Source organism: Callospermophilus lateralis, chromosome 19 (genome assembly GCF_048772815.1).
Source record: "Callospermophilus lateralis isolate mCalLat2 chromosome 19, mCalLat2.hap1, whole genome shotgun sequence".
NCBI classification, from domain to species: domain Eukaryota; kingdom Metazoa; phylum Chordata; class Mammalia; order Rodentia; family Sciuridae; genus Callospermophilus; species Callospermophilus lateralis.
In genome coordinates this window covers 5,562,933-5,590,849 of record NC_135323.1, presented here as the reverse complement: position 1 = coordinate 5,590,849, position 27,917 = coordinate 5,562,933, and the positions used below count along the sequence as shown (strand labels likewise).

General features: G+C 55.3%; 2 protein-coding genes across 5 annotated transcripts; one reads left to right on the top strand and one right to left on the bottom strand.

The window, feature by feature from the left end:
• The first annotated feature begins 137 nt into the window (after positions 1-137).
• Glis2 (GLIS family zinc finger 2) lies at positions 138-20,325 on the top strand. 2 transcript variants are annotated; one of them, XM_076839769.1, is made up of 7 exons: positions 138-316; positions 14,087-14,329; positions 14,943-15,115; positions 15,615-15,791; positions 15,872-16,005; positions 16,088-16,206; positions 17,472-20,325. In XM_076839769.1, exons 2-7 carry the CDS (start codon positions 14,158-14,160, stop codon positions 18,269-18,271), a joined length of 1,575 nt encoding a protein of 524 aa, XP_076695884.1. In that variant the 5' UTR covers positions 138-316; positions 14,087-14,157; the 3' UTR covers positions 18,272-20,325. The 2 variants fall into 2 exon arrangements, with proteins under 2 accessions (XP_076695884.1, XP_076695883.1); XM_076839768.1 differs by having other exon boundaries at positions 16,085-16,206.
• Positions 20,117-27,917, bottom strand: Pam16 (presequence translocase associated motor 16). Of its 3 annotated transcripts, none has more exons than XM_076839771.1 (6): positions 27,791-27,917; positions 22,975-23,059; positions 21,995-22,131; positions 21,583-21,648; positions 21,018-21,148; positions 20,117-20,508 (listed from the first exon to the last, which is right to left on the bottom strand). In XM_076839771.1, the coding sequence occupies exons 1-5, from the start codon at positions 27,791-27,793 to the stop codon at positions 21,062-21,064; spliced, it is 378 nt and encodes a 125-aa protein (XP_076695886.1). In that variant the 5' UTR covers positions 27,794-27,917; the 3' UTR covers positions 20,117-20,508; positions 21,018-21,061. The 3 variants fall into 3 exon arrangements, with proteins under 3 accessions (XP_076695886.1, XP_076695887.1, XP_076695885.1); XM_076839772.1 differs by having other exon boundaries at positions 20,117-20,228; XM_076839770.1 differs by lacking the exon at positions 20,117-20,508 and having other exon boundaries at positions 20,996-21,148; positions 27,791-27,916.

Below are 27,917 nucleotides of genomic sequence, written 5' to 3'. Positions count from 1 at the left end.
GAGGGAGGCCGCCCCCCGCGCCCCTCCTCCTCGCCCTCCTCCGCGGCCGCCGGTCCCTCCTCCCGCCGCCTCCCTCCTCCCTCCTCCCTCCCTCTCTAAGACATCCCCGCACAGCCCGGCCGCCGCGGCCACCTTCCCTGCCCGAGCTGCAGATGTGGCGGAGCGGCCGGGCGCCGGGCGGCCGTGCCAGGGGAGCCCGCGCCCCGTGAGCCTCGCGCCCCGGCCCCCGCCCGCCCCGGCCTCTCCCCCGCTCGCCCCCCACCGCCCCCGACCGCCGGAGCCCGCAGCCGGGAGCACGACCGCCCCCGCCACCGAGGTAGGAACCCCCGAGCGCGGCGCGGTGGGGACAGGACTGGGTGGGGAGCTCGCCTGCCGCGCGGGGGCTGCGGGACCGGGGGGCCCGCGGGCCTCGAGGGTCGCCTCCCCCTCGCGCGTCTACGCCTCGCCCCGGGCCATTGTGAGCCCTCGCCGAGGCCCCTGCATTCGCTTGCTCGCTGGCTCGCGCGCTCCCTCCCTCGCCGGCTCCCTGGCCCCGTCCCTCGGTCTTTCGGTCTTTCTCCTCCCTCCTTCCCTCCCTCGGTCTGGAGGCCCGGACGAGCCGCGGCCGGGCCCGGGGCCGGCGCAAACTTCAGCGGGGAAGTTGGGTGGACACGGTGGGGGCGCGCTGCGAGGTGAGAGGTGGGCACCCGGACCCTGGGCACGAAGTTGTCTGGGGCAGCAGGGCAGCCGCCCCTCCCCGTGGCTGCGTCCGAGCTGTTGCTAGTAAGGGGTTTGGAAGGTGCCTCCCTTGTCCCGGAAAGTCTCCCTTCTGCTGTCTATAGCACGCCCAGGAAGGGCCAGGATGGGGGCGTCCCTGAGGGTCAGCACTGAGAGCTGAAATCCTGTCTAGTGCTTGGTTCTCTTCTGCCCTCTGGGTGGAAGCAGGTGAGGGCCTGGCAGGGTGGGGAGGGCAGGGGTATCCAGAAGTACTAGAGGGGGTGGAAGAGGGGGGTGAGGCAGGTGCATCCCCGGGGAGGGAGATGCCTGCGCCTGCTTCTTGCTGGCCCCCTGGGATGGGACTGGAATCCTGGCTGGCACCTGGAGGCCTTGGCACACTGCCCTGCTCAGCAGGGTACTCAGGCCACAGCAGTGCAGCATGCAGGCTGTCTGCCTGTCCAGGAGGGCCCGCCCAGCCCAGCCAGAGGGTGGCCCTGGGAGCAATGGTTACAGAGAGCTGCCTGGCTCTGCCCTGGGGCCTGGGAAGCTGGAAGGGATACTGGGAGGAGCCCTGGGCCCCCAGCCATCATAGACTGGGATCTTGGCTCTGGAGGGAAAGCTTGACACCAAGGGGGCAGCCAGGCCAGTAGGGGACTTGGCCAAAGCCTGGGCTCCTGTGGGTTTTGTCTGGTCTAGGGATACTGCCTGAGCCATGGTGCTTGAAGCTGGCACACTGAGTGGTAGGCAGCCATCCTGCTGTCCTGGCATCCTGGAGGGAAGGTGGGGCCCAGCTGGTGCTTGGGAAAGACAGCATAGAGACCCTGTGCTCCTTGAGGGCTTTCTGAAATCCCCAGCTCAGTAAATGGAAAGTGGCCCCTTCAGCCTGCCCACCCATCTACCCCTTCCCAGGCCCCATTCTGGTGCCACAGTACCACAGCTGTCCCAGCCCAGCCCACACATCCCTCCCTGGTGACCTCGGAGCCCTCCCCCTCTGCTCCTCCTTCTCCCCTCTGGGCCCAGGCTGGGCCTCCCAGCTGGCCCTGACCCACACTGGGGGAGGGGCTGCACCTGGGGGGCCCTTCCCAGTACACTCCCCTTGAGGCACTCCAGCCCTGCCCAGCCCATTTCTCAACCCAACCCCAGCTCCTCTCAGCCCTGTCTGCAGCCAGCCAAGCAGGAGTCAGTGATGGGGTTAGAGCATTGTTTTTTTGGGTTGGGGACCCCTTGGAAGCAGCCCTGTTTTCCTTAGCCTTTTCCCCTCCCCCTCCTTTCCGGAGCTGCCATTAGTGCTGACCCCATGACCCCCTATGCCTGCCCGCCCTTCCCTGTCTGTGACCTTTGACCTTTGGTGTTAAATCCCTCCAGCTGGGGCTCTTCAGCCCCTGAGTGACCCTGGCCCAGGCCCCCTGGGGGGCCTCTCCCTGCTCCTGGCTCTTAGTGCAGGGACACCTGCCAGTCCCTCCCTCACCAATAGGGAGGGGGTGCCCTGGGAAGCCAGACAGTGAGTCACCTCACTTCCAGGCATCACTGCTTTGGGGTCAGTGGCTTTTGGGGATTTGCTGGAGTCAAGCCACAGCCTGTAGGGTGAATGGGAAAAGCCCCTGGCCTGGGAGTCTGATGTTCTGGGTTCAAGTCTTGGCTCTGTCACCAATTTGCGGGGGCCTTGGCCCAGGTTCCTCCCCACTCTGGGCCTCAGTTTCCTCATCTGTAGAACTGAGGGGTCAGACAAGGTGAGCTTCCTGAGCTCCAGAGTCCAAGAGAAAACTGGGCAGGCAGGTATGGGGAGAAAGGAAAGGATAAATCCAACAAAAGCCAACTCTCAATTATCCGTGGGTGGAGCCAGTATGAATAACTGGATGCCACAGACATCCCAAAACCTCATTTTAAACAATCCCGTGAACCGCTCCCCCCCCCCCCAAAGCTTTTGTTTCTGAAAAGCCCAGCTGTGAACGGGTAGCCATGGCCATTTCTTCTGCCTGGGCTCCCCTAGCAGGGAGTACAAGTGGGGGGCCAGAGGGTAAACTGGCCGCTGGAAGACAAAGTTCTGCCAGGCCCCCTGCTTGGGCCCTGGAGTGGGGCTAGACCCTACTTCTACCTGCCCAAGCTCCTTTCCTGGCTTGGCCTTGGCTCCAGGTTAGGTGGTATTCTGGCCACCTAACCCTTCCAGGGTCTGCTCTTTGGTATGGAAGAAAGAATGTTTGCCCCACAACATTTTTCCAAGTGCATTTCTACCTACCAGGCTGAATTTCCCACTGGGTGAGAAGGGCGGAACCAGTGCTGGGCAGAGTTTTGGGCAATCCCAGCTGAGAGAGGGGGGCAGCAGCTGTGACTAGGGGACCAGATGTTGAGGCTGGGGCCTGCAGAACTCTTTGGTAGGTGTGCTGGGGAAGACTGCCGCTCCTGGCTCGCCCCTGCAGCTCCACAGGCCTCCATAGGTTCTGCATCCTAGGGGAGGCCAAGATGCCCCTTACCCAAGTGGGAAATTCGGATTTTAAAGGAGAGGCCCTGAGTTGGATGGGATGAGTGGGGGGTGCTGCCTTTTCTGAGACTGTAGAAAGCTCCCCTGGATCCCTCCTCTTCTCAGGTTATGGTTATTTTATCTTTCACAGATGACTGAGGCCAGAGGGGACACCTGGAAGGTACTGGGGGATCCTCCCTTCACCCAAAAGTGCCCGTATCAGGGTTGAGGGCCCTCCCTGGTTGTCAGGGCTATGTGCTAAGCAACAAAGGAGCCTTTCCCGAGCTGGGTGCAGTGGTGCATGCCTGTAATCTTAGCTCCAGAGGCTGAGGCAGGGGGATCATGAGTTCAAAGCCAGTCTCAGCAATGATGAGGCGCTAAGCAACTCAGTGAGACTCTGTCTCCAAATAAAATACAAAATAGGGCTGGGGGTGTGGGGATGTGGTTGAGTACCCCTCAGTTCTCAGTACCCTCCCTGGCTCTCCCAGATGATGAAGGGATCTCAGGAGCCAGCTGAAAAGATACAGCATTCCTCCCTCTGCCTCACTGCCTCCTCTCAAGGCTGTGAAGGGTCCCCAGAGATTTGCTAAGGTCTCAACTTCTACTGGGGATTCATCTTTTTTTTTTAAACATTTATATTTTAGTTGTAGGTGGACACAATACCTTTAATTTTTTTTTTTTAAAGAGAGAGTGAGAGAGGAGGGAGAGAGAGAGAGAGAGAGAGAGAGAGAGAGAGAGAGAGAGAATTTTTTAATATTTATTTTTTAGTTATCGGCAGACACAACATCCCTGTTTGTACGTGGTGCTGAGAATCGAACCCGGGCCGCACGCATGCCAGGCGAGCGTGCCACCACTTGAGCCACATCCCCAGCCCATTACCTTTAAATTAAAAAAAAAAATTTTTTTAATTGTATATGGACTCATTGCCTTTATTTGTTTTTGTGTGGTGCTAGGATCGAACTCAGAGCCCCATACCTGTGAGGCAAGTGCTCCACCACTGAGCCACAACTCCAGCCCCCTTTATTTTATCTTTATGTGTGCTGAGGATCGAACCCAGTATCTCACATATGCTAGGCGAGCACTCTTCCTCTGAGCCACAACCTCAGCCCGTGGGGGTTCATATTCTAGGGGACACCAGAGCCAGATCGAGGTGGGACATCATCTCTGCTCTAGCCTGTTGCTAGCCCTGGGTGTAGGGACTATGGCCCTAGCAAGGCTCATGGGACATGGCTGCTGGCCCCTGGGTTTCTGAGATGTCTGCCTAGGGTCCCACCTGCTAAATCCTAATTCAGATGTGCCAAGGGTGGGCACTGGATATTTTCAACAAGCACCTCTAATGCTGATAGGCCACAGTCTAGCCACTGTTTCCATCCCAGGAACAGGAAAGAACTCACCGATGATGGGTGTGGAGTGGGGGAATCTTTCACAGGGGCATAGCCTAGGCAGACCCAGGTTTCTGTCCTCTTCCAACTTGGTCCGATAAGCCTCAGCTATCTCTCCAATTAATAAAGTTTCATCCTTAGGTTCCCAAGCAGGACAGGAGGTGGTATACTGTGTGGGGGGAACACCTTGTAAAGATCCCTGGAAAAAATCCAACCACCACAAAAGCCTTCCACTGGCCTGGTGAACTTTGCTGGGGCCTGCATCCCTCACCTGATGCTGTCGTGTTAACCTGGTGGAGAGACCCACGTATCCCCAGTTAACAGAGGAAACTGAGGCTCAGGATGGAAAACTGCAATGGGCATGTGGGCCTGCTATGGCTAGGGATCCTGGCAGCTAGCTACCCTGTCTGGGAGTAGCAGGGCCCTTGCTCTAGAGGGAGGTTGACCAGGTGACTGTGTGCCCTGGTCCCCCAGCCTGTCCTTCCCCTGGAGGTGTCTCATCCCCAACCCCACGGCTCAGGGACCCTCCCAGGACAAGGCCTCCGGGAGCCTCCTTTACAGTTGGTCCCCAAGGAGTCCAGAAGTCCAACCTGGGAGGCCCTTCTGCAGTCCTGTGATTCCTCCCTCTAAGGGTCTCCAGGCTGGGCGGTCTCCGAGGCCGTGGCTCTGGGTCCATTCTCCCACCCCAGATGGAATGGAGGCTCTGACTAGCTGGTGGCAGGTTGGGAGGGGCCTGAGAAGCATGAAAATGGAAAGTGATTCCAGTTGAGGGACTTCCCATCTGGCCCTGGTGGGGGTTGGGTGTCTTCTAGTGCCCTGACTGTGGGGGTGGCTATGTGGGCCTTCCATGTCCTTTGTCTTTGCTGCCCAAAGAAGCCAGGTGTAGTACCCATATGGGAAGGGGCCCAGCCTATTGGTGGGACATGTGTATGCACCTGTTCTCTGGCTTTGGCAGATAGGACCTCATACCCAGTCCCTGATTCCCTCCTCCTGTGGCTAAGGGTGGTGGGAAGCCAGTGGAGGCCCCAGGAGACCCTTGAGGCAACTGAGTCAGACCACAGCTGGGAGCCTCTAGAACAGTCCTGCCCTATGGTCAAGGTCCAACATGGGCACAGTGTGCCCCACTGACACTGTAAAAGGTGTGTGGGGGAAACTCAGGACGTTAGGAATTTGGGGGTTGGCTTGAAGTGACATGAGGTCAGGGAAGATCAGAGGGGAATGAGGGCCTAGGGCTACTTGGCCTTGACCCCAACTCTACTCCTTGCCCCAATTCACTGCAAGGGCCTGATGTGAGGTAGATGTGTCCATAGGAAGTGTCATTCCCTTGTCCCTATTATACTGTCACTCCCTTATCCCAGACTGCCTGGGCTAGTTCTCCTTGGGCCTTGCCTTCTTTCATCCAGAGCCCCACTGTCCACTGCCACACCTCCATGCACACTGACCCCAGCTGTGATGCCCCCTACCTAAGGCTGTAGGGTCCTCCATCATCCTCCCTGTTCAGAAGTCCCTCCCGCCCACCCCAGCACAAACTATGTGTTGCAAACTATGCATCAAGGACATAAACTGGTTGCCTTGCTTGGTCTTATGGACCTTGGGACCTGCCTAATGTTTTTCCCTTTGGAAGGAAAAGGATGGGATTTGCTTTCCACCCCAAGTAGGGGAGGAGGGAGAGCATGGGGTGGAGCCTGAGGTTGTTTGGTGCCCTGTGGTACCTGGTCTTGCCTGGCTATCTGGGGCTCTGGGCCAGGGTCAGCTGGGAGTGGCAGGAGATGAAATGGAGGAGCTAGGCCCTTCCAGTCATCCCAGCTGACCAGGGTGATCCATATCATCTCTTCCTACCCCTTGTCTAGGTATTTACCTGGGTCCCTTGCCCCAGAGAGAATGAAGAGACATTCGTGTTAGGGGACATGGCCCTGCTTCTAACCTTGACTTTGGGAAGCCACTTCCCTCTTTGAGCCTCAAGCCCTCACATACCTTTCTGCTTCACCTGATGGGGAGACAAGAAATGAATCTACTCATTTGCTCCAACATCCACTGAGGACCAAGTGCTTGGGAGAGGGAAGAGCAGGTGCAAGGATGTCATGTGAGGTGGGTGACTGTGATGTTCTAATGCCAGTCCCACTCCAGGCCAGCTCCATCCTTTCAAAATGGGGAAACAGGCTTGCATCACCAGATCAGGCCTGTTTATCGACCATGGATCCCAAGGATTTCATATTGCTGCCCAATTCAGTCTGGGGGCAGGGGCCATGGGAAATGGGGCAGCAGTTTATGGGTTAAAGTCTTCCCTTTTTCATCCTCAGTGGACTTGGAGCTGCCCAGGGCCCCAGAGATATACCTACCTACTCCAAGTCTTCCTTCTTAAAAGGAGGTTCTGAAAGTTAGATGCAGGGAGGGGATACCTGAAGATAAGGGTCAGGAGACAGTGCACAGGACACTTCAAGAACCAGGCACACTCAGCATGCTCAAGAGCTGGTGACTTTGTGGCATTAGTGATGCATTAGCAAGTGCTTGGACCCAAGCTGTGTGCAGCAAGTAGCAGAGGGCCACTGTTGGGTGAGGCACCCTGCCTTCAACAGGGGCACATCCCCATTGAGGGGGCTCTTGGGCAACGGGAAGAGGCTGAAGCCAGAGAGGGTGAATCAGGGAAGACTTCCTGGAGGACACAGGCAGGAAGGAAGTGACAGCTAGAGACTTGGAAGTTGTGAAGCAGGAGCTGGCACCTGAGAGGCCAGCCATAGGCTCTGGAGAGGCCAGGATACTGAGAAAGGGAAGAGCTAAAGGGGCAAGCCAGAGGACAGGAGACTCTGGGATGAAAGGGCAGGTGACATTCTCCTCTACAAAGAGAGCACTTCATGGCTCCCCAGTCCAGCCCTCTCTTATGGGCGTCTTCCTCTGCTGCCTTTCCTTGGGCTCTGGAGTGAGGAGGTGACTCCCTGCTGCACTGCTGTGTTCTCTATGACCTTGGCAGTTCATTTGGAAATTGGAGAGAATACTGCCTCATTCATGGGGCCTCCAGGATGAACCAGGATGGTCCCCAACAAGGGCAAGGGACCCCATACTCCTGCCCCGAGACTCCTCACCCCACATTCATGACTGACTCAGATCTGCCCCCAGTCCTCAGCAGAGCAGCATACCCCAATACTGTTTCTTCACTGCCCATGTGTCCAGGTGCCCTTAAGGCCTGGTTCCATCTGACTTCTCATGGGGCACTTGGAACCTAGCAGAGGGCCTGGTTTGGAATGCACAAATGAGGCGGGAGAGAAGGGCCAGAGTCCAGAGACTGCCTTACCCGCTTTCTGCTCTCCAAGTTGGCAGGTGCAGTTGTTCAAAGTGGTCTGCCTCCGGGGTGATGGGAGAGGTGGGCCACAAACACTGCATTGGTGGGGTATTGCCTGGGACTTGCAAGGTGCCTGGGGGTGGGTCTGCCTGCAGCCAGGTTTGGTTTGGGAAGCAGTTTCATTTCCTCTGGGGACCAGACCTCCAACCCCCTAACCCTAAGCAGAGGCTCCTGAGTCTTGATTTCTGAGACTAGAGCAGGTTACCTTCATGTATTGTGTGTGCTCTTTGTGCACAGGTGTAACATATGCATGTGCCTGTATGTCTGAAGGCTGGGGCTGGGGCGGGGGCGGGGGGTGTTGTTCCCATTCACCTCCTATGGGATTCTGCTCAATGTTTGTGCTGGCCCCAAAGAGCTCTGGTGAGTGGCCCAACTCAGCCCGCCCACCAGGCTGCAGTGCTGCCCATGCCTGGCCGTGTTGGGTGTGTGTCTGGCTCCCCTAGTGTTGGCCCCTCCCAGGGATTTGGGCAGCCTAGCCCAACCCTGCTGTCCCTCCCTCCTTCCTTCCCAGCCAGGCAGGCGGGTGTGGGGGCTGCTTGGCGAGCTTGCCTCTGGCTGAGGCCCAGGTGCAGGCGGTGCTCATAGCCCCAAGCACCCCCCACAAGCTGGGCAGACAGGAAAATACCAGACATAGTTGTGCAAAGGTGGCTGCAGGCGGGCAGGCAGCAGGGGGTGGGGGCCACCAATGGAAGCCTGAGCCACCAGGACATGGTGAGGCCATTGTGCCAGGCTGGCCCTGCAGCATGTCTATATGAGGGTGCACGTGTGTGCTGGGACTCCCCTAGGCTTGGCATCACCCTCCCAGTTGGCAATGGACGAGGAAGTACATCTGGTGTGAGGCTGGTGAGGGGCACAGGGGAGACAGCCAGCATGCCTTCCAGCTGTAGCTCCCCAGTTACTACATGAGGCACCCTCTGCTCAGGGCTGGGAATGAGAATCATCAGGGTTACTAGTTAGTGGCAAGCAGGGGGACAAGGCTTGACCATTATTGGGATTCTTGAGTTACCAACCAGGAAACTGAGACTCAGAGTGATAGGGACCTGTCTGAGGCTTCACAGCCAGAGATGCCACAGGGGGCTGCAACCAGGTAGCCTGACTCCGGTCTTGATTTAAGAACATGAACATGCAGCATTCAGGGTTCCTGGCACACACTGTCTTCAGGTGCTACTTAGCTGGGCACTTCCCTGAAGCCCCCATTACAGAGGACAGAGTTCAGATTTGGCTGAGCCACCTGGGTACCCCTTGTATCCCCAGGGGTGGGCTGCTGGCTGGGTACCCTTGTGGGATAGGGAGGGGCTGTCTGCAGAGTCAGAGGTTTCCCAGGGAAGGCTAACCCCAGGGCCTTCCAGGAAGTGCTGCCTTCCCTGGCCCCTCTCCTGGGACTTGCTGGGCCCGGCCTCTGGACAAGCCCCTCCCTTAGGCCTGGGAGGAGGTCTGCTCTGGCTAATCCAGGCTTTCAGTACTCAGGCTCTGGAAGGTGCCTAGGGCCTGCTGTGGTCACCCCACAGGACAGCAGAGGCCCAAGGCTTTCTTGAGGGGTAAAGATCAACCAGTAGCTTTGGCAAAGCCAAGATTCTCCCAGGTTAGGTTCTCCCCCCAACTGTCTGTGGGTATAGAGCCTAGAGCCAGTCCTGCTTTGAGCACCTTACAGCTCTAGACTGCCAAAGGCTGGGTACTCAGCAGTGGTGACAATTCATATGACAAGTTTTACTAAGTACCTACTACGTGATTGGCCCTGTTCTAGGTGCTGAATATGTCATACTAATGGGAAGCACCAAGTCAGGATTGGATATGTAGCATTGCCTTGCTTTCTCCCCAAACCTCAGGTGGGATCCTGTTACTTTTATCATTCCACTTTATCCATGAGGATGTGAGGCTCAGGTGACATGGGCAGGAAGTAGCAAGGCCAGGTTGGGGTCCCAGGTGGTCTGCTCCATATTTGGAGCCATGGCCTTCTGCCTGTCAGAAAGGGAGGCCCTGCCCCTGCCTTCCAGCCCAGGTGGCTGGGCGGCCTACTAGGGTGGAGCTCTTGGCTAGAGCAGGGAGCCACAGCCAGTTCCCAGGAATGTGGGGCTGTGGGACCGTTTGCTTTGGCAGCATCTCTGCCTCCAGTGGGCCTCCCCACCCAGGTCTGCTCCCCCAGGTGCCCACCCATTGCCTTCCCTGCCGCCCCTTCTCCCAGGCTCTGCACTGAGACCCCACAAACCCCTTGACAGGGAGGGGGTGCCTGGCCTAAGCTCTTGGTCTACTTCTTCCCACATCCATGAGCACAGGAGAAAGTTTTGTCACTGACAAGCCACATGACCCTGGACAGGCCACTTAAGTTTCTCTGAGCCTCAGTTTTTGCATCCAACTGGGGATGAAACAGCACCTGCTGTAACAGGTGCCTCCCCTCTGGCCTTCCATTTCAACATCTGTTAAGAACAGGGTGCCCAAGCTGGACTTGCCACAGCTGACCAAAGGGACAGTATCAGGACTATCCCAGGAATATGGAGTACCCCTCAAGTTGCGCTTGGCAACACTAATACACTGGTGGTCACTCACCTGACCTACGCTGCTGTAGGGTGAGTAGGGAGGTTGCCCTAGTTTAACAGAGGGCTCTGTCCTCTCTGCTTCTGCCAAGGAAACTAGTCAAGTTAGGCTGTTTGTCAGTTCGTAGTTCCTCATCTGTCAAGCCCCACTCTGTCCAGTACAAATAACCCCCAACCCACCCTGCACTTCTGCCCCTCCAGGCTGAGGGCAGGAGGAGCCAGTTCTAGCAGTTTTCTGTTAGCCTGGTGACCTTGAGCCTCAGTTTCCCTAGCAGGGTCGGGGCCTGCGGTTGGGAGGGTGGGGATGGAAGCACCCAGACCCGCCCTCTGGGGGTGGCAGTAGGGTTTACCCGGCCAGGCGCTGCAGCTGGGGGCCGCTGCAGCTGGGGGCCGTCTGCTCAGGACTGCCGCGGGCGCACAATAGCAGCCATTGTCTCGGCCCGGCCGGCGGGGGGCCCGCCCAGCCCACCCTCCGGGTGACCCCCGCCCCAGGGTGGGGGAGGGCCGTCCACAGCCCCCGCCGCCCCGGTGGTCCCTGCGCCGCCCCCGCGCGCTTCCTCCTTCGCCGCCGCCGCTTCCTCCGGCTCCCTCCGCTCTAATTAGTTCCTTTTGCAGCTGGAGAAGCCGCGCAAGGCCGGGCCGCGCGGCCTACCCCGCGGGACATCGGCGTGGGAGCGCCGCGCGCGTCCCCGGCCGCCCTGTGCTAGCGCTGCGAGCCGCGGCCGCGGGTCGCTGATCGCAGCTCCACGCCGCGGGAGCAGGGCGCGAGGCTCACGCCTTCCAACGCGCCGGGAGGTTCCGCGGGAGGGAGGTGACCCGCGGGTCGGCACGCTCCACCCCGCCACATCGGGCCCTGCACCTCGCCACCTGTCCAAGAGGGATGGGCTCCTGCCTCGGGACCGCCCCACCGCGATGGAGAGACCTCGCGGACAAAGCGGCCCTAGGTCCACCGCTGGCTAAGCTCGTCTTCTCTGAGCAAGGCAGGCGGCGCTCCGCCCTTCCGAGGGTCATCGCGCCCCGCCCCCCCATGCCTTAAATCAGGTGATGGTGTGGCCAGTGCAGGAGGTGATGGGACTCGAGGCATTAAAGAGAACAGGAACCGGGCTCTCCTTCCTGCCCTTTTCACCCATCCTCGGAACAAAGAGCAGAGCCAAGCCGGTGCCTGTGGATGGGGGTGGGGGAACACTTTGAGGTTGGCCAAGATCAGAGCAGGAGTGGGGTTACAGGCCATCTCCCTAGGGGGTAGGTCCCTGCGGAGGGAAAATTCTAGGCAGGCTCGTCTTGGATGGGATTGCTAGGAGGTGAGGGCTTTGGAATGGCTCCTTCCTTTCCCAGGAGCAGGAGGTGGTGCCTGGGCTGAGTTCTGGCTTCCATAGGAATGAACCCTTGCCTCCCTGGGTAGAACTCAGCACCAGGATGGGGTCGGGGGGGGGGGGGGGCTGGGGGGCTGGGCCTGCTGATGGGGGGACTGTGCCCCCCCCATAGAGCTGGCTTTTCTTGGGACCTCCCCAGTTTTGAGACAGGGAACCAGTTTTAAGGCAGGTTCAAAGAACAAGGTGACCCAGGGCCATGGCTCCTCCCACAGCTCCCTGGGAGGGGTGGAGGGGATAGTGGGGCAGGTGCCAAAAGATGTTGCTTGGGCATCATTGCCAGCGAGAGTCAGCATCCACTTGGATTCCCAGCTCCCCAAACATTATGCCTGTGGTTCCCTTCTTTGGAAGGGTTGGGGTGGAGGTGAGGACAGGGGGTATGGGGAGGCCTGTGGCCCTGGGCCAGCAGAGGGACCAGGCCACCAGCCCTTCCTGGCTCCTGAATTCTTAATCAGCATAAATATTTACTTCCTTCCTCTCCTTCCAGGCTCTCAGCACAGAGGAGCTTTGGGGAGGTTGGACTGGGCCTGTGTCTAAAAATAAACAGGTGGAAGGACAGGCAGACACAGACAGAGAGACATAACTAGGGAGGTGGGGGTCAGGCAGAGGACAGCTCCCTGCTCAGGGAAATGGAGGAGGGGACCCAAGGTCATCCATCACTGCCACCTACCCACCTGCAAGCTGGGATCTAGGCCTACTGAGGAGAAGGGTGGTGCTCTGGTCCCACCTCCTTTATATTGTTGGGAATGCTTGATCTGTGTATGGTAGGGGGTATGTGGCACACATAGATCTGACAGCTCCAACAGGGACAAGTCACAGACCTGGGTCTTGAAGCCAAGAGTGGCCCACCCATGCTCTGATGATGCAGGCCTGGGAGGGGTGGACAACTTCTCTATGCTCAGAGACTCCATGTTAGCCATGCATATATTGTAGGATCTGGGGATTGTCCCAGCAAGTAGGGGGTCTCAAGTGAAGGAAGGGACTATTTCCTGTGTGCTTGGGGAGTCTCTGCATAAGCTTTGAATTTGTAGGAGGTAGAGGGGAAGGATGAACTGCATCGAGTGGGTGAAGTTGCCAAGGGGCCTTAGTCTAGAGAAGGAATGAGAGGGGACATTGGGGGTTGTCATCCCTGTCCTATTCCTGAGAATGTTCCAGCAGCTCTGAATCCCTATGTGCACTAGCCTCACCACCATCCTGCCTCCCCAGGACACAAATTTGGATGCAATTTTCCAGGTGGTGGCCCACCCACCATGTCCACCCTTTTGTATTAAATACAGCAAGTGACAGGATCTCATGTTAGTAGAGATTTACAGGGTGCATCAGTCTTCATGAACAAAGGCCAGGAAACAGTGGGAGTGTTTTCTCTGTGTAAAGACTGCTGCTGGGAGAATAAAGTGTTGAACTTGGAGGGATGAGCTGACAGCTTGGTCAGAGGACCCTGAGTCCATTTATGTGAAAATTACACCAGTGAGAAATTATATGAAAATTATAGCATGAGACATATAATGGAAGAGCGTTATCACCTTACTGTATGTGGTTTTTATGTACTGAGCTGGTCTGCTCCACCAGCCCAGCTCTGGCCAGCCTGACCACAGTCCCCATCTGCCCCCTGGTGGCAGCCCAGAGCCCTGTGGCTCCCATTGGCTTGTGGATGCCTCTCCTGGCCCCACCTGGGAAGTGTCCCCAGTCCCTTGAGGCCAAACTCTGCATTACTTGCCTGAGACTTCCCTATCAGCAGGGCTGGGCTCTCTTGGAGGTGACAGAGCTACTTGCTGAGAATAGACAAGGGTGGGCATAGAGGGGGCACTAACATTTGATTGTGAGGAATATCAACTGGCACCTTGAGGACACTCCTTGCCCACAGCCTGCTTCTAGGTCTTCAGACCCAGACCAGGCAGGCTCCCCCTCTCAAAGAAATGACTGCGGGGGGGGGGGGGGGCTGGGAATATAGCTCAGATGGTAGAGTGCTTGCCTTGCATGAATAAGGTTCTGGGTTCAATTCCCAGCATCACCAGAAAAAAAAAAAAAAGAAATGACCAGTCAGAGGTCTGGCCTTGAGTTTCCTAGTTCTGCCACTTCTCTTTGACCTGAGGCAGTACCTCTAAAATTCAGCATTCATGGCAGAATGGAGGCCTTGAGCCTCTCCCAAAACTTGGAGGAAGTGGGCGTGGAACCTCTGAATAGGTGGTTGGTTCTTTCCGTAAGAACCTAGGGTCCAGATTGCTCCCTCTCTGCTCATTTGGGCTTTTATGGGTATAGCTTGAGGAGGAGCCTGGGGTCAGAGTCACAGTACACCTTCTGTCCTTCCCCAGGTTCCTGCCTAAAGATCAGCTGGGTGCCCTCTTCTGCCTGCTATCCCCTCCAACGCCAGCACCCAATCACCATGCACTCCTTGGACGAGCCGCTTGACCTGAAGCTGAGCATCACCAAGCTCCGAGCGGCGAGAGAGAAGCGGGAGAGGGTGCTGGGTGTGGTCCGGCACCGCACTCTGCACAGGGAGCTGGGCCTAGTGGATGATAGCCCCACACCTGGCTCCCCAGGCTCCCCACCCTCAGGTACTGCACCAGGCAGGGTGGGGGACTTGCACATGACTGAGCATTGACAACAGTAAGAAGAGCCAAGGTGTGTCCACCAGAGCACAGCCACAGCCCCTGGCTTCTACCAGTTTAGAGTGCTACCCACAAGTTTGTCCATTCATCCTCCCAACAGTTCAGTTTTGAAGGGAGCAGAGAGCTGAGACATAGAGCCAGGGTTCAAACTGAGGGCCCTGGGAGAATTTGGTAAGGGGTTTCAGAGGTCTAAAAGTAGTAGCATAGGTCCCAAGATCTCACCTGGGCTTTGAGGTGTTGAGGCTGGTCAACCAGGGAGCCAGGTGAGTTCAAGTTCTTTTCTATTATTCATCCTGTGTGCCAGACCAGTCTCCTCTATAAAATGGGTACTTCCTCTTTCATCCCATTTTGTCTTACACAGTTGGCTGAGTGCTCAGGGTGATGAAAGTCCAACAGCCGAAGTATCATTACATCTGTCAGATGTGCAGGCTGCTCCCACAGTCCTCTGGGGGGCCTAGCTGACATCTGCTCCCCGCGTCACAGTGGGGATCCTGAGGTGGTAGGACCTGGCCCACCAGGACTCTTGACTCCAGCATCTTGAATCATGCCTTTCCCTTAGGCTTCCTGCTGAACCCCAAGTTTCCTGAGAAGGTGGATGGACGCTTTTCTGCAGCCCCTCTGGTGGACCTCAGCTTGTCACCACCATCTGGACTGGACTCCCCGAATGGAAGCAGCTCACTCTCCCCCGAGCGCCAGGGCAATGGGGACCTGCCTCCAGTGCCCACTGCCCCGGTAAGAAGGGTGAGGATTTTGGAGAGGTGTATTGGTTTCCTGGGGCTCTGTAACATTATTCTCCCACAGTTCTGGAAGCTTAAGTCTACAAAGTGTTGGCAGAGCCATGTTTCCTTGAAAGCTTCAGGGAACAATCCTTTCTTGCCTCCTTGGCAGTCCTAGTCTGGTACCCTTATCACCTCAGTCTGCCCCATCTTCACATGGCCTTCTTCCCTCTGAGCTTCTGTGTCCTCATCTTCCTCTCTTTTCTTTTATAAAAACACCAGGTACTGAATTTAGGCTACCCTAATCCAGCAGGACCTCATTTTAACTTGATTACATTTGTGAAGACCCCATTTCCAAATAAGGTCACAAGCACAGGTACCAGGGATTAGGACTTGAATGTAGCTTTTTTGGGGACAACATTCAGCCCATTCCAGAAGGGGACAGAAGGGGTCTGGGTCTGCAAGGGGGTCTCAGGAGGCACTGACCAGCTCTCCCCCTTGCCCTTACTCCCAAGGACTTCCAGCCACTGCGATATTTGGACAGTGTCCCCAGCTCCTTCCAGTTCTTCCTACCCTTGGGCTCTGGGGGGGCCCTGCATCTGCCTGCTTCCTCCTTCCTCACACCCTCCAAGGACAAGTGCCTCTCGCCAGAGCTGCCCCTGCCCAAGCAGCTGGTGTGTCGCTGGGCCAAGGTGAGTGGGGGCCATGAAGAGTGGTATGGGGCCCAGGGCAGGGGCCCCACACAGGCTCAGAACCCTGCCTGGCTCCACAGTGTAACCAGCTCTTCGAGCTCCTGCAAGACCTGGTGGACCATGTCAATGACTATCACGTCAAGCCTGAGAAGGACGCAGGGTATTGCTGCCACTGGGAGGGCTGTGCCCGCCATGGCCGTGGCTTCAACGCCAGGTGAGGGAGCAGGGGCAAGGGCGGGAGGAAGGGGCTTAGTCTTCAGCAAGCTGAGCGTGCCCCTGTGCCCTCCCTGGAGCAGGTACAAGATGCTCATCCACATCCGCACGCATACCAACGAGAAGCCGCACCGCTGCCCCACCTGCAATAAGAGCTTTTCCCGCCTGGAGAACCTGAAGATCCACAACCGGTCCCACACAGGTAAAGAGGCCTGGTTGGGGGTCTTTCCTACATAGGAGAGCTGGTCAGGCTGGGGACAGAAAGGGCAGGCACCCAGCAGGCAGGAAGGAAGGACTGGGCCTTAGCAATGAGGAACAAATCTTATTGATCATGACCCTTTCAGAAGGCCACTTGCTGGGGAAGCCCTTCCTATGGGTCAGACCCCAACATATACTGAGCACGGACACAACTTCCTGTGTCCTATCTGTATGATCTAATAGCTTGCTACCTCAGGACAGCAGAGACTGGGTCTGCATTGCTCCCTAGTCCCTGAGCCACAGCCAACTCTTATTCACAGAACCACAGAACTAGTTTTACATTGTCTAATCACCATTAAAAAGAAAAGAAATAGATGACATTAATTTTTAAGTTTTTATTTTTTAGTTGTACTTGGACACAATACTTTTATTTTTATTGGTGCTGAGGATTGAACCCAGGGCCTTGCATATGCCAGGTGAGCGCTCTACCGCTGAGCCACTACCCCAGCCCCAATTATATATTTAATTGAATCCAATATATATATATATATTTTAGAGAGAGAGAGAGAGAGAGAAATTTATTTACTTTTTAGTTTTTGGTGGACACAACATCTTTATCTTTATGTGGAGCTGAGGATTGAACCCAGTGCCCCGCGCATGCCAGGCGACCATGTTACCGCTTGAGCCACATCCCCAGCCCCAATATATATATTTAAACTGTTACCATTTAAATCATTTCAATTTAAAAAAAAAAAAATCAGTAAGACACTGAAAACCCTTACTTCAGACGGTCTTTGAAACCTAGTGTGGTGTTTCTTTTTCTGGTCTGTAAGTCACTCTCACAGCACATCTCTACTTGGACCAGCTGCATTTCAAAGGCACAGCAGTCAGCTGGTTGCTGTCCTAGCCAGTGCAGTGGTAAAGGCTTAGTAAATATGGAGCCATTTTGAACAAGGCCAAATGAAAGGGCACACTAGTGAACCCACCTAGAGCTACATAAACTCCAAGGTGGAGTTCTGCCTGCTTAAGTTTACCAGCTGCAGTGGGGCAACCTGATGGTATACAGCAAGGCCTTCGTAGAGCTGGGGCTTAACCAGGTTGGGTTCTGCCTGCAGCAGCCAACTGAGTCAGCTCTTGTGCTACATTGCTGGGGATGCCCCCTAAATCACAGTCCTGGCTCTGAGAGATCTGGGCCTGGGGAATGCTGAGGGTGTGGGTGGGAATACCTGAGAGTAGGGCAAGATCCCCTTATGTGGCCTACCCCTGCAGGTGAGAAGCCCTATGTCTGTCCCTATGAGGGCTGCAACAAGCGCTACTCCAACTCGAGTGACCGCTTCAAGCACACTCGCACCCACTACGTGGACAAACCCTACTACTGCAAGATGCCTGGCTGCCACAAGCGCTACACAGACCCCAGCTCTCTGCGCAAGCACATCAAAGCCCATGGCCACTTCGTGTCTCATGAGCAGCAGGAGCTCCTGCAGCTACGCCCACCCCCTAAACCACCACTGCCTACCCCTGACAGCAGCCCCTATGTTAGTGGGGCTCAGATCATCATTCCCAACCCTGCTGCCCTCTTCGGAGGTCCCAGCCTGCCTGGCCTGCCCCTGCCCCTGGCCCCTGGCCCCCTTGACCTCAGTGCCCTGGCCTGTGGCAATGGCGGGGGTGGTGGGGGTGGTGGGGGTATTGGTCCTGGGCTGCCAGGTCCTGTTCTGCCCCTCAATCTGGCCAAGAACCCACTGCTGCCCTCTCCCTTTGGGGCTGGTGGACTGGGCCTGCCTGTGGTCTCCCTCCTCACTGGCTCCGCTGGCGGCAAGGCAGAGGGGGACAAAGGGCGTGGGTCAGTGCCCAGTAGGGCCCTGGGCACAGAGGGCTGCAAGACTCCCCTCGAAAGGACGGAGAGCAGCCGCTCCCGGCCAAGCCCCGATGGACTCCCCCTGCTTCCAGGCACTGTGCTGGACCTGTCCACAGGCGTCAACTCAGCAGCCAGCAGCCCAGAGGCACTAACTCCTGGCTGGGTGGTCATCCCACCAGGCTCTGTGCTACTCAAACCAGCTGTAGTGAACTGAGCCTGCTTACCTACCTACCAGCTATGACAGCTCAGCCAGCAGCTCTGGGCCCCACCCTGACGAACAGAAACTCTTCTGCGAAATAGCAATAATGTCCTACTGCCCTGGGGCCTGGTGGTCTGTATTCCCTGGGAAGCTGCAGTCCCAGATGAGTTGGGCAGCAAGGATGGTGCTAGAAGGTCATTGTTGCCTTCCCAGGTCCCAAGTGAGGACTTGGCCCTGACCATGCTCTTGGATGCTGAGGCCTTGCTCACCCTCAGGTCCCTGCCCCACAGCTGAGGCCCTCTGCCCATCCTCCACCAGACCCTTAGTCTTTGGTTTCCCACCCTGGTGCCTCCTTCATCCCAGGGCCAACCTGAGCAGGTTGTCTTCCCTCACTTGCCCACTTATCAGCCACAGAGGCCAGCAGTGACTGCTTTCCGTGTCCCAACACTGGGAGCAGGCAAAGTCGCATCTGCCCTCCTGCTGGTCTGGACCACCCCCAACTTCATGTGATGAGCTGTGAGGAGCCCCCACGGGGCCACAGCACCCCTGCAGGCTCACCCTAGACCCCTTTCCCTCTGGCCTACCCCCTGGAGGGAGAGAAGATAAGATGCAGACCCTGGCTAAGCCACAGGAAGAAGCCATGCTGTTCCCCACCCACCCCTATGACAAGGTGCCTTCCTGCTCGCTAGAGAAGGGAGGCCTGCTTGGTCAGCTGCCGTCATCCCTCATTCAGCCTGAATCAGACTGTACTGCCAGAGGGCCAGCAACATTCCCAGGTGAAGGGCCAGCTGACTACTCACTTGCCCCTATACCCTGGAATGATCCGACTCAGGCATCCTGAGCGTATGGGAAACATGGAGCCAGGGAGGGAAGGTGTCAGATGGACAGTCCTGGTGCTAGGACTTAATCTAGGCCCAACAGGCAGGGCCAGGCCAGGCTCCATCTTTGTCATCCCAGCTGGGACTGGCCTCACAGAGAGGCCTACAGGGCACTGGTACTGAGGCAAGAGGTAGCTTCTGGTCTTAAGGCACCAAGACAGCATGCAGGGGAGGAAGTGGAGGAAGCTTTCTGGCCATTGACTGAGGCCTGGGTCGGTGGGAGACTGGGCAGCCAAGCATGGCTACGGGAAGGCCCAGCCCCTCTGCCTGGGAAGAGCTGGCTGGAAGAAGAAGCTGGACTTGGGATGTTGTTGCCTCTGGCTTTTTCTCAGTTGAGCCTGATCCTAAGAGACTCCCACTCAGCCAGCTCCCCTAGGGTCTAGCTACTATGCAGGGGCCAGAGTATGCCAAGGATATAGGATATTGGTCCCACTGCCCAATCTCCAGAAGCTAAGCTATCCCAGCATGTCCCACCCAACCAACCCTGGGCCTTTTGTTCCCTTCCTGCCAGCAGCTGGGAGCTCTGGCTTCTAGAGGACTGCAAAATGGCCAACCCTCTCCAATTCCCCACCCATAGAACAAAAGAGCCACCAGATGGCAGTGGGGTCCTCCATAGCCCTATGGTTCCTCTGAGCAGTTCTGATCCCACTCTTTCCTGGACTGCCCTTCTGTCCCAGAAGGGTCACCCTGACCTGGCAGTCCCTGCTGCTGGTCTTAGAACCCCAGTCCTGACAGGGCCTGGCCATGCTGGCTCTGCCCCTTGATGGGGCTGTGAGCAAGGTAGAAAGGAGCTGGTCTCCTTTCTTTGGGTCCACCCTGGATCCAAGCACCCCCCTCATCCCTGTTAGGGCCCTAGGCCTTCAGTCCCTAGCTTGGGGGATGTATGGTTTGACTCAAGCCCAGGAGCAGAGGAATAGGGCACTGGAAGGTGACATTAGCTCAGCATGTGATTTGGTGATAGACCAGGCTTGGAAGGCCAGTATACTTTTTGTTGTTGTTGGTTTATTGTTGCACATTCCAGGATATCAGTATTTTAACAGGTTCTAAGTGCCTTTCTATTGTAGCTTATGTTTTTCCTCCTCTTGGCTCCATTGCTGTTAGCATAGAGTTTAAAAAAAAGAGATAAGCTAATGACTATAACAATATATTCCTCCATGTGAGAGGAAGTTTATAAAGAAACAATAAAAGTGAGTTGCAAAGATGGTTTCTGTGTCATGAACATGCTAGGAACGGGGCTGACCTTAGACTGTCTGCCTTGTGCTCAGCTTTGGGGCCTCCCAACTATATTACCTAAAGCCCCTGATCTGGGTTTCTCTTCAGCCTTTAGGTGCCAGCCTCAATGTGAGGCTGAAAGCAGGTCAGCCCAGCCGGGAACTGGAAGGAAAGAAGCATGAGGGTTGGGTTCTGAGGAGCAGAGATGGAAGATTCTGGACTAAGCATTACAAGGTTCAGGTCCCTAACCTACTATGACTGGTGAGCCATGCCTTGGTCCAGGGATAGGCTGGCCAAGGTTCTCCCTCAGTCATATACGGGAGCATTCTGCCCAGCTCACCAAAAACATCATATCCAAGCCTGGGCCAGAGGCTTTCACCCTGAGGGTGGGGCAGGAAAAGACCTGTGGGATGGTAATGGGTTTCCATCTGGCAGGATGCAAGGGAGGGAGGGGAACTAGGTGCCATGGGAGCAGGAGCAGCTGTGTGACCCCTCAGGCAGGCTCTTACATGGTGGGACTGCTCAACAATCTCACCACCTGAACCCAGCTCCTGAGGCTGTTAGTTGTTGCCTCCTGGGTCCCCAGCAGAGCCCTACAATAGGCAGGAAGAGCAACTGGCCTCCTGGAAATGGGATACATGCACAGGAGAAACATGGAAGAGATTTATTACCAAGCTATAAGTTAAGAGGTGGCAGGGAGAGGAGAGCTGCATGGTCACGTTCTGGGCACCTGCTCTTTCTCTTTCTCTTCCTGGGCCTGGATTCTGAGTTCCTCATCCAGGCGCTCCTTTGCCCGGACAACCTGGAAGGAGGTGAAAAATCAGGGCTCAGCAGAGCCTCTACCTTTTGCCCCTCACCTATAGACAGGATTCTTCATTTCGTGGCTCAGGCTACCTTTCTGGAGGGCAGCCCTCCTCCACAGGAGCCCTGAAGGCTAGGTTTCTGCACCAGTAGACCAGTGTTGGTCCGGTACACACCACCAGTGGCTGCTCCTGCTCCTTCAAGGTCTGAATGCTGGGAGGGCCACTGTCCCTTCAGCTGAGCCCAGCTGAACCCTACAGAACTGGGCAGCCAGAGGAGTGGCAATTTGAGGGGGTGGGTGTCCTGAGGCTAGGGCACCAGGGAAAGGCCTGGCATACCTCACTTACTACCTGCCAACTCCCTAACTGCCAGGGGTCCCAACTGAGGAGAGGAGGTATGTGGCTTATCCTTCTTGAAGAATCAAAGAGCACTTACCTTGGACTGTAGGTAGAAGGAGCCGCCCACGGATTTATCATTCACCTTAAATAGATGTTCATAGTTCTGCAGGGGAGAAGAGACGGAGAGCAGACTGCAAACTCTGAATGAGACACCAGGAGAAGCTGACGATAAGGGAAGTTAAAGGGCCTGACCTCTATACCCCATATGCCACACTGTGCAACTCAGGAGGCTGCTATGACCTAAAGGGGCAGAGACAGGACAGATGCCCATAGAGGGACAACTTGGCTGCTACTACCAACAGCTCTGCCTCTGCAACTGCCCTGCCTGGGGCCTAAAACTTAACAAGCAACAGTGGCTTCCTCAGTGGGAGTCCCAGCTGGCTTCAGTCAGACCCACTGCACTTACCCACTTCTGCCAAGCCTCCCCTACCCCAGTCTTACGGCCTTACCTTCTGGACCTCCTCAGGACTCAGTTTGGAGATGTTGAGAATCTGCTGGGCCTCCTGAAGACTGAGGCCAGAGAGGTTGGATGCAGCTGCAGACTGGTGCCCAGCTCGTCCCCGGGCATCAGCTGCGGCTCGGCTGGCTGTGTGGACACATGGGTGATCGCTCAGCCCTCCATGGCCCAAAGCTCCCCCTGAGCCTTCCGGATGGGTGGCTCACCCCTGCCAGGTGGCACAGAGGAGACATACAGGAACAGAAGTGGCCAGGAGTAGCTCTTCTCCAGGACTGGTTTCTTTTGGGGGAGGGGGCAGGAAAGTAAGGACAGACAAGCCTTACTGGAGGACAAGGTCTGACCATCGAGCCTGGGTTATGGTCCCCTACTAGATCATGAGCTGACCTAGTCCTCTTCTCCCCCTACCTCTGGTCCCAGGGGCAGAGCAAATTGGGGCACTTTAGGATATGGGGACCAGGTGGAGTGAAGCTGTGGCCAAGGGAGGAGCAATAGTTCTGCTGGGACCTGGCTGCCCAGCCAGCACCCAGACCACCAAAGCAAGCTTGCCTCTAGTGACACTAAAATCAGAAGCCAGTAAACATTTCTTTACAGGGTCAGATAAAAAATATTTTAAATTTGGTCAATTTCACCTGCATTGGAATTACTCAGCTCTCCCTGATCGCAGCCAGAGGATGTGGCTATGTTCCAGGAAAACTTAATTTACAAAAACAGATGGTCAAGTGGGCCAGTTTGCCAGCTCCTGACCAGGATGTTCATGTTAACCAAGTCTCACTGGACATAAACCTCTCTCTCACATGGGAAGATCCCAGTCTGGCATTACCCCCTACCACAAAAGAGTGCCCCAAGCCACCCAAGCCACAGAATGCTTTCTCGTGGAGGGAATCACTGCATTCATGACCAGGCTGAGCTACCAAGGAAGATCTGACCTGGGCAGAAGCTCTCAACTCATAGGAGAGAGGGGCCCATGCTTACCTGCAAACTCCTGCCGCAGGGCCCGAGCAAAGGCTCTGCCTACCACCTGTACGCCCATCACAATGATTTGGGCCAGGTACTTGGCCTGTGGGTAGAGTAGGCATCTGGTTAGAAGGCTGCATTCTCAGGGCCTACAAAGTGGGGAGTCTGGAGATGGCTGCTGAGGAACTGAGAGTATGGGGTATAGCACTGTAGCCACAGGCCACCTTCTCCAAAGTGCCCTGATAAAAAGCTTCTGCTTGGGGTGGCTTCAGATACTTACTGGAGTCTCCAGAAGCAGACTGGTCCCCCTTGACCTTCGGGAAAGTCAGAGAAAAACCAAAGCAATGTGGCTACAGGGGATGGAGGGCACTGATATTAGTAAGAAACACTGTGACCTGGGATCCAGAACACAGGGACAGTCCCAGACCTGTTACCAATTCACCCTCTATCCCAGAACTGACAATGACTCTTCCTGTGCTTCTCAGATTATCTGGTCCAACCTTCTTTTTACCAGTGGGGAAATTCAGACCCATTCTAACCATAAAGTCCTATGACTTGGAGTTCATTCCATTCAATACAAAAAAAGTTACCACAGGTCTACTTAGAATATACAGTCTCCAGCTTTAGGAGCTAAAGGCCCATTAGGAGGGTAGTTAGACAATCACAGGAAGGACCTTCTGATTATCAAGAGTAGGGCTAGTTCATTTGTTCAGCCACTGGTTCGCCTACTCCTTCAAACACTAGCCAGAGTCTACGCCACCCACTGCACAGCACACACGGAGCCTGGTCCCTGTCTTGAGCTGGCCACATACTTACATGGCCTGGCATGGAAATCAACTGCAGCAAAGCAAGGTTATACAGACCCCAGACTATGATTCAGCATGCCATAGACATACCTCACTAAGACACAACCAGACACTCAGTCAGTAGAGGGAAAACTGAGGAATGAGAGAGGTTCTGGGAGAAGATGGTGCTTCTCCTGGGCTAGGTTCTGAAGAGCAGATAGAATCGTGATGGGAATCTTAGGACTCTGAAGCAGAGGAACAGGGTAGGGGAATAAGATACATCCTGGGAGCAGCCAGAGATAAGAACAGAAAGGCATATGACATGGGAAAATATAATTTATAGACTATATTGTGACATGCAGATAACAGGCAACACGTATAAAAAATGATCCTGTGTCCAAGAAATGGTACAAACAGGGTTGCACAGAGGACACAGGAGACTGCTCACAATGGGTTAACAGTGTTCATGTGGCAGAATCAAGTAAGTTGCCCTTTCTTCTTTGTACTTTCCTGTGGTTAGAGTTCCCCTTGGTCAGCAAGTACTGATTGAGCTTGTGTGCCAGGCACTGTGCCAAACATGTTCTATTGTTTGTGCCATATAATCCCTATAACTCAAAGGGCTTAGTGACCAAGGACAGGCAGCTAGTACTTGAGTGAGGGAGAAGGAACCCAGAGCTGGCGCTATGTGACAAGGTAACTGCAGGCTGCTGCCTCACAAAAATCCCAAGATAAGGCAGGGTGACTAAGCAAACTGATCCAGAAGCCAAAGAGGGGCAGGGGCTGTCAGATTCCAGTGGAATTCGGACTCCAGAAGTGACCTAGTTTGGCTTTCAAGGCCTTGCCCTTCCCTAACAGAAGGGATGTGATTATGGGCCATCAGGGGAATGAATAAACAGAATTTGGTTTGCATTTCACAAGTAGGTGGAAATTTCATAAGTTCTGGATTTCATACAAGAAAGTAAAGCCTAAAGAAGACCCTCATGTAACCAAAGGCAAGAGTGCAGCCAGCTGTACTGGAGGTGTACGAGGAATAGCAGTGTGCTTGCTGACTGTGTAATCTCACCTGTCTTCTGTCCTCCTTGCCTAAAAGCTACAGGCTCTCAGGTGGAATACTGGCCTTGCAGGACAGGGCAGTCACTACCTCCAGAGGTTCCCTGAGCCTGGAAAACCCCTTAGGTGATCTCACCTCCCACCCAAAGCCTCTGTCCTCTGCTGCCAGAGGCTTACATAGTCTTGTAATCACTGGTTACTTTTCTGCTGAGGCCAATGACCATTGCTAAATAATGCACATTAAGAGGAAAGACTGGGCTGGGATCGTAGCTCAGTGGTAGAGCGCTTGTCTTGCATGAGTGAGGCACTGGGTTTGATCCTCAGCACCACATAAAAAATAAAGATATTATGTCCATCTACAACTAAGAAAAAAAAAAAAAAGGCTGACAGCTGGCTATACCTCAGTGATAGAGTCCTTGGTTAGTATGCACAAAACCGTGAGTTCAAGCTCCAGTACCCGAAAACAGAAAACAAAAACACCAAGGCTGTAACTGGGAAACTTCCCTAACCATGTCCTCCATGTTTTAAATCAAAGTTGTGCTGGGTATGATTGCACATGCCTGTAATACCAGAGACCCAGAGGACAGAGGGATTATAAATTCAAGGCCAGCCTCAGCAATTTAGCAAGGCCCAAAACATGTTAGTGAGACTTGTCTCGAAATAAAAAATAAAAAGGGCTGGGGATGTAGCTCAGTGGTTTAGTATTCCTTGGTTAAATCCAAGTACCAAAAATGAAAAATGAAAAAAATAAATAAATCAAAGTGGCGTGGTAGCCTGTGGTTCTACTGTCCAGAACTCTCTACAACTGTAGAGAAGGCAGGATTGGCCCACAAAGTTTCAGCAGCTACCCTGGCTGGTGGAGGGAGCTGGATAGAGGGCAGATGGAGACCACCAAAGTTCCTGCAGGGTCACCTCCTACAAACCACTGGGGAAGGAGTATGGTATAGTGGTTACAGAAGGCTCTGGGATCACCTGTGGCCAAATCCTGGCTGTGTGGCCCTGGAAAAGATCTCAATCCCTCTGAGCCTATTTCCTCACCTATAAAATGAGGACAATGATAGAGCTGTCACAGAGATTATATAATGCCTATAATGTGTCTGGCATGGACCTTAATAATACAGTAGGTGATCAGTAAGTGTTGCTTTTCATTAATTACTGCTGTTTCACAAAACTTGGCAATGGCTAGACAGTATGGAGTAACAAAGTTTATAATAAAGCAGTTCATTTGATTCCTCAGGGGTGAAGGATGCAAAATGCTGTATTCCCCAGGGAGCCAGGAAGCAGTTAGGGAGATACTTAGACTGGAAACCTAACTTTGCTTCTCACTAGCTGGGTGTCCCTGGGCAAGTTACTCAACTTCTCTAAACCCTGTTTTCTTATGTGCAAAAAGAAAAGAATACATTCCTTATAGGAGAGTCATAAAGCCATAAAGGAATGCATGTAAAACCAACTGGACATACAGTGGCAGGCCGAAGCAAGAGTTCAACAGCTGGCTTTACTTCTAGACCAGACCCAGTTTGGTGTTAATGGTCTGGCAATCAGGTGGTGCTGTCAATTCTCATCCACCTATTCCAACCCAAACATTCCCTGAACACCGACTATGGGTCAGGCCATGCTCACAGCTGGGGATTCATGGTGGGCAAAGCTCTGGAAGCTGCAGCCACTGCAGGTGATCCAAAGTGCCACCGGATGAGGCCCCTCCTGGAAAGACCTAAAACAACCCATAATACACTGACTGATACTTGGGTCTGAAAGTCCCAGTGAAGACCAACCATTGGCAATCAACTTCGGGTCAAGCAGTAGGCAGACAGCAGAGGTCAGAGCCACAGGACTCCAACCTGGGACCCACAGTGGGCAGCACATAGGCTTTTTCTTCTGTAAAGCAACATGGCAAATACAAGACCACAGCCCTGAAGTTAGGGCAAATTACCACAAGTAATATTAAGGAGACACTCAGAAATAAGGATTATCCCACTAAAAGTACATCAAGAAAGGAGCTCAGCTTTCTGACAAATGTGCTACATTCCTTCAAGGCACAGCTGCAGGCCCTCAGGTTGGTGAGCAGACTGCCACTAAGACTCACTTCCTTCTCAAGGACATGCTGAGCTAGCAAGGGGGCTCTGGTCACCCAGGGCCTCTACAAACAGCTGCTGGTATCACAGCTAGGCAGGAAAAAGGCCAGGACCACAGGGGCCCAGAGCCCAATCTGCATTCGAATGAATGTGGCTGCCTAGGAATGGACACTTAACCACACCACCCTCAGCTGCGCTTCAGACAAGGCTGGAGTCTTATACTCTATGCTCCCAGACAAGGTTTCCAAATGCCTCCTAACCCCTCAGCTGGGGAAGGGCTCTGGCCATTGCCCAATACACACACCGTTCTCCACTTGGCATTCACATCTCTCCATCTGGCCTCAACTAACTTCTCCACCTTATTCTCCCCTTCACCTCTCCCCATAACGCAAATGCACCCTCTACTCCTAGATCAGTTCTTACACTTTTCTTCTCCACGCGTGCTCCAAATTCCTCCACTTTGAATATCTTCCCTCCTGACACTGTCTAAACCCCAGCCCTGCGGGAGGCGCTGGACGTCTAACAGCCCACCTCCGGTGGGAAACTTTCCCAGCCCCCTCCTATCATACTTATCCACAGCATTTTCCTTTCCTATGGATAGAGTCCCTCAAGTCATCGACTGGCGGATACCAACTCCGCGACCCCCAGGGACGGTACTCAGGAACCTGCCTTTTCAAAGTTCCCGGGAGGCCTCCGTGGAACAGGTGTGCGCATGCCCCCTCCGCGGCGGCTCGCTCTCACCCGGCTGAGCGGGCGGCGACCGCAAGGAACGGCGCGTGCGTCAGCCAGGTGTGCGCTGCCTTTCGCCGGCGGCGTTTCCCGGCCGCCCCCACCCCCAGCTTCCCGCCTCACGCGCGCCCTCAGCACGGCCGGAGCCCCATCACCCTCCCCAGCCTCCCTGTCCCGGCGGCGCGTCCCGGGCCTCACCATTGCGACCGCTCTGCCTCGGGGTCGCGGACTCCCGCTTCCTGGCCCCGCCGCGCCGGCTCAAGGGCGGCCGGCGGGTCAGAGGTTAAAGGAGACAGCAAAGCGCGTGCGCGAGGCCGCGCTGGGC

Bases quoted from the DNA above. Each gene is read 5' to 3' on its own strand.
- Glis2 (XM_076839768.1), top strand. From the start codon at position 14,158: ATGCACTCCTTGGACGAGCCGCTTGACCTGAAGCTGAGCATCACCAAG. The intron at 14,330-14,942 runs GTACTGCACCAG...CCTTTCCCTTAG, and splicing joins CCCAGGCTCCCCACCCTCAG to GCTTCCTGCTGAACCCCAAG. The intron at 15,116-15,614 runs GTAAGAAGGGTG...CTTACTCCCAAG, and splicing joins CTCCAGTGCCCACTGCCCCG to GACTTCCAGCCACTGCGATA.
- Pam16 (XM_076839771.1), bottom strand. The intron at 22,132-22,974 runs GTAAGCATGGGC...GTGTCCACACAG, and splicing joins CCTGCGGCAGGAGTTTGCAG to CCAGCCGAGCCGCAGCTGAT. The intron at 21,649-21,994 runs GTAAGGCCGTAA...TCTCCCCTGCAG, and splicing joins GTCCTGAGGAGGTCCAGAAG to AACTATGAACATCTATTTAA.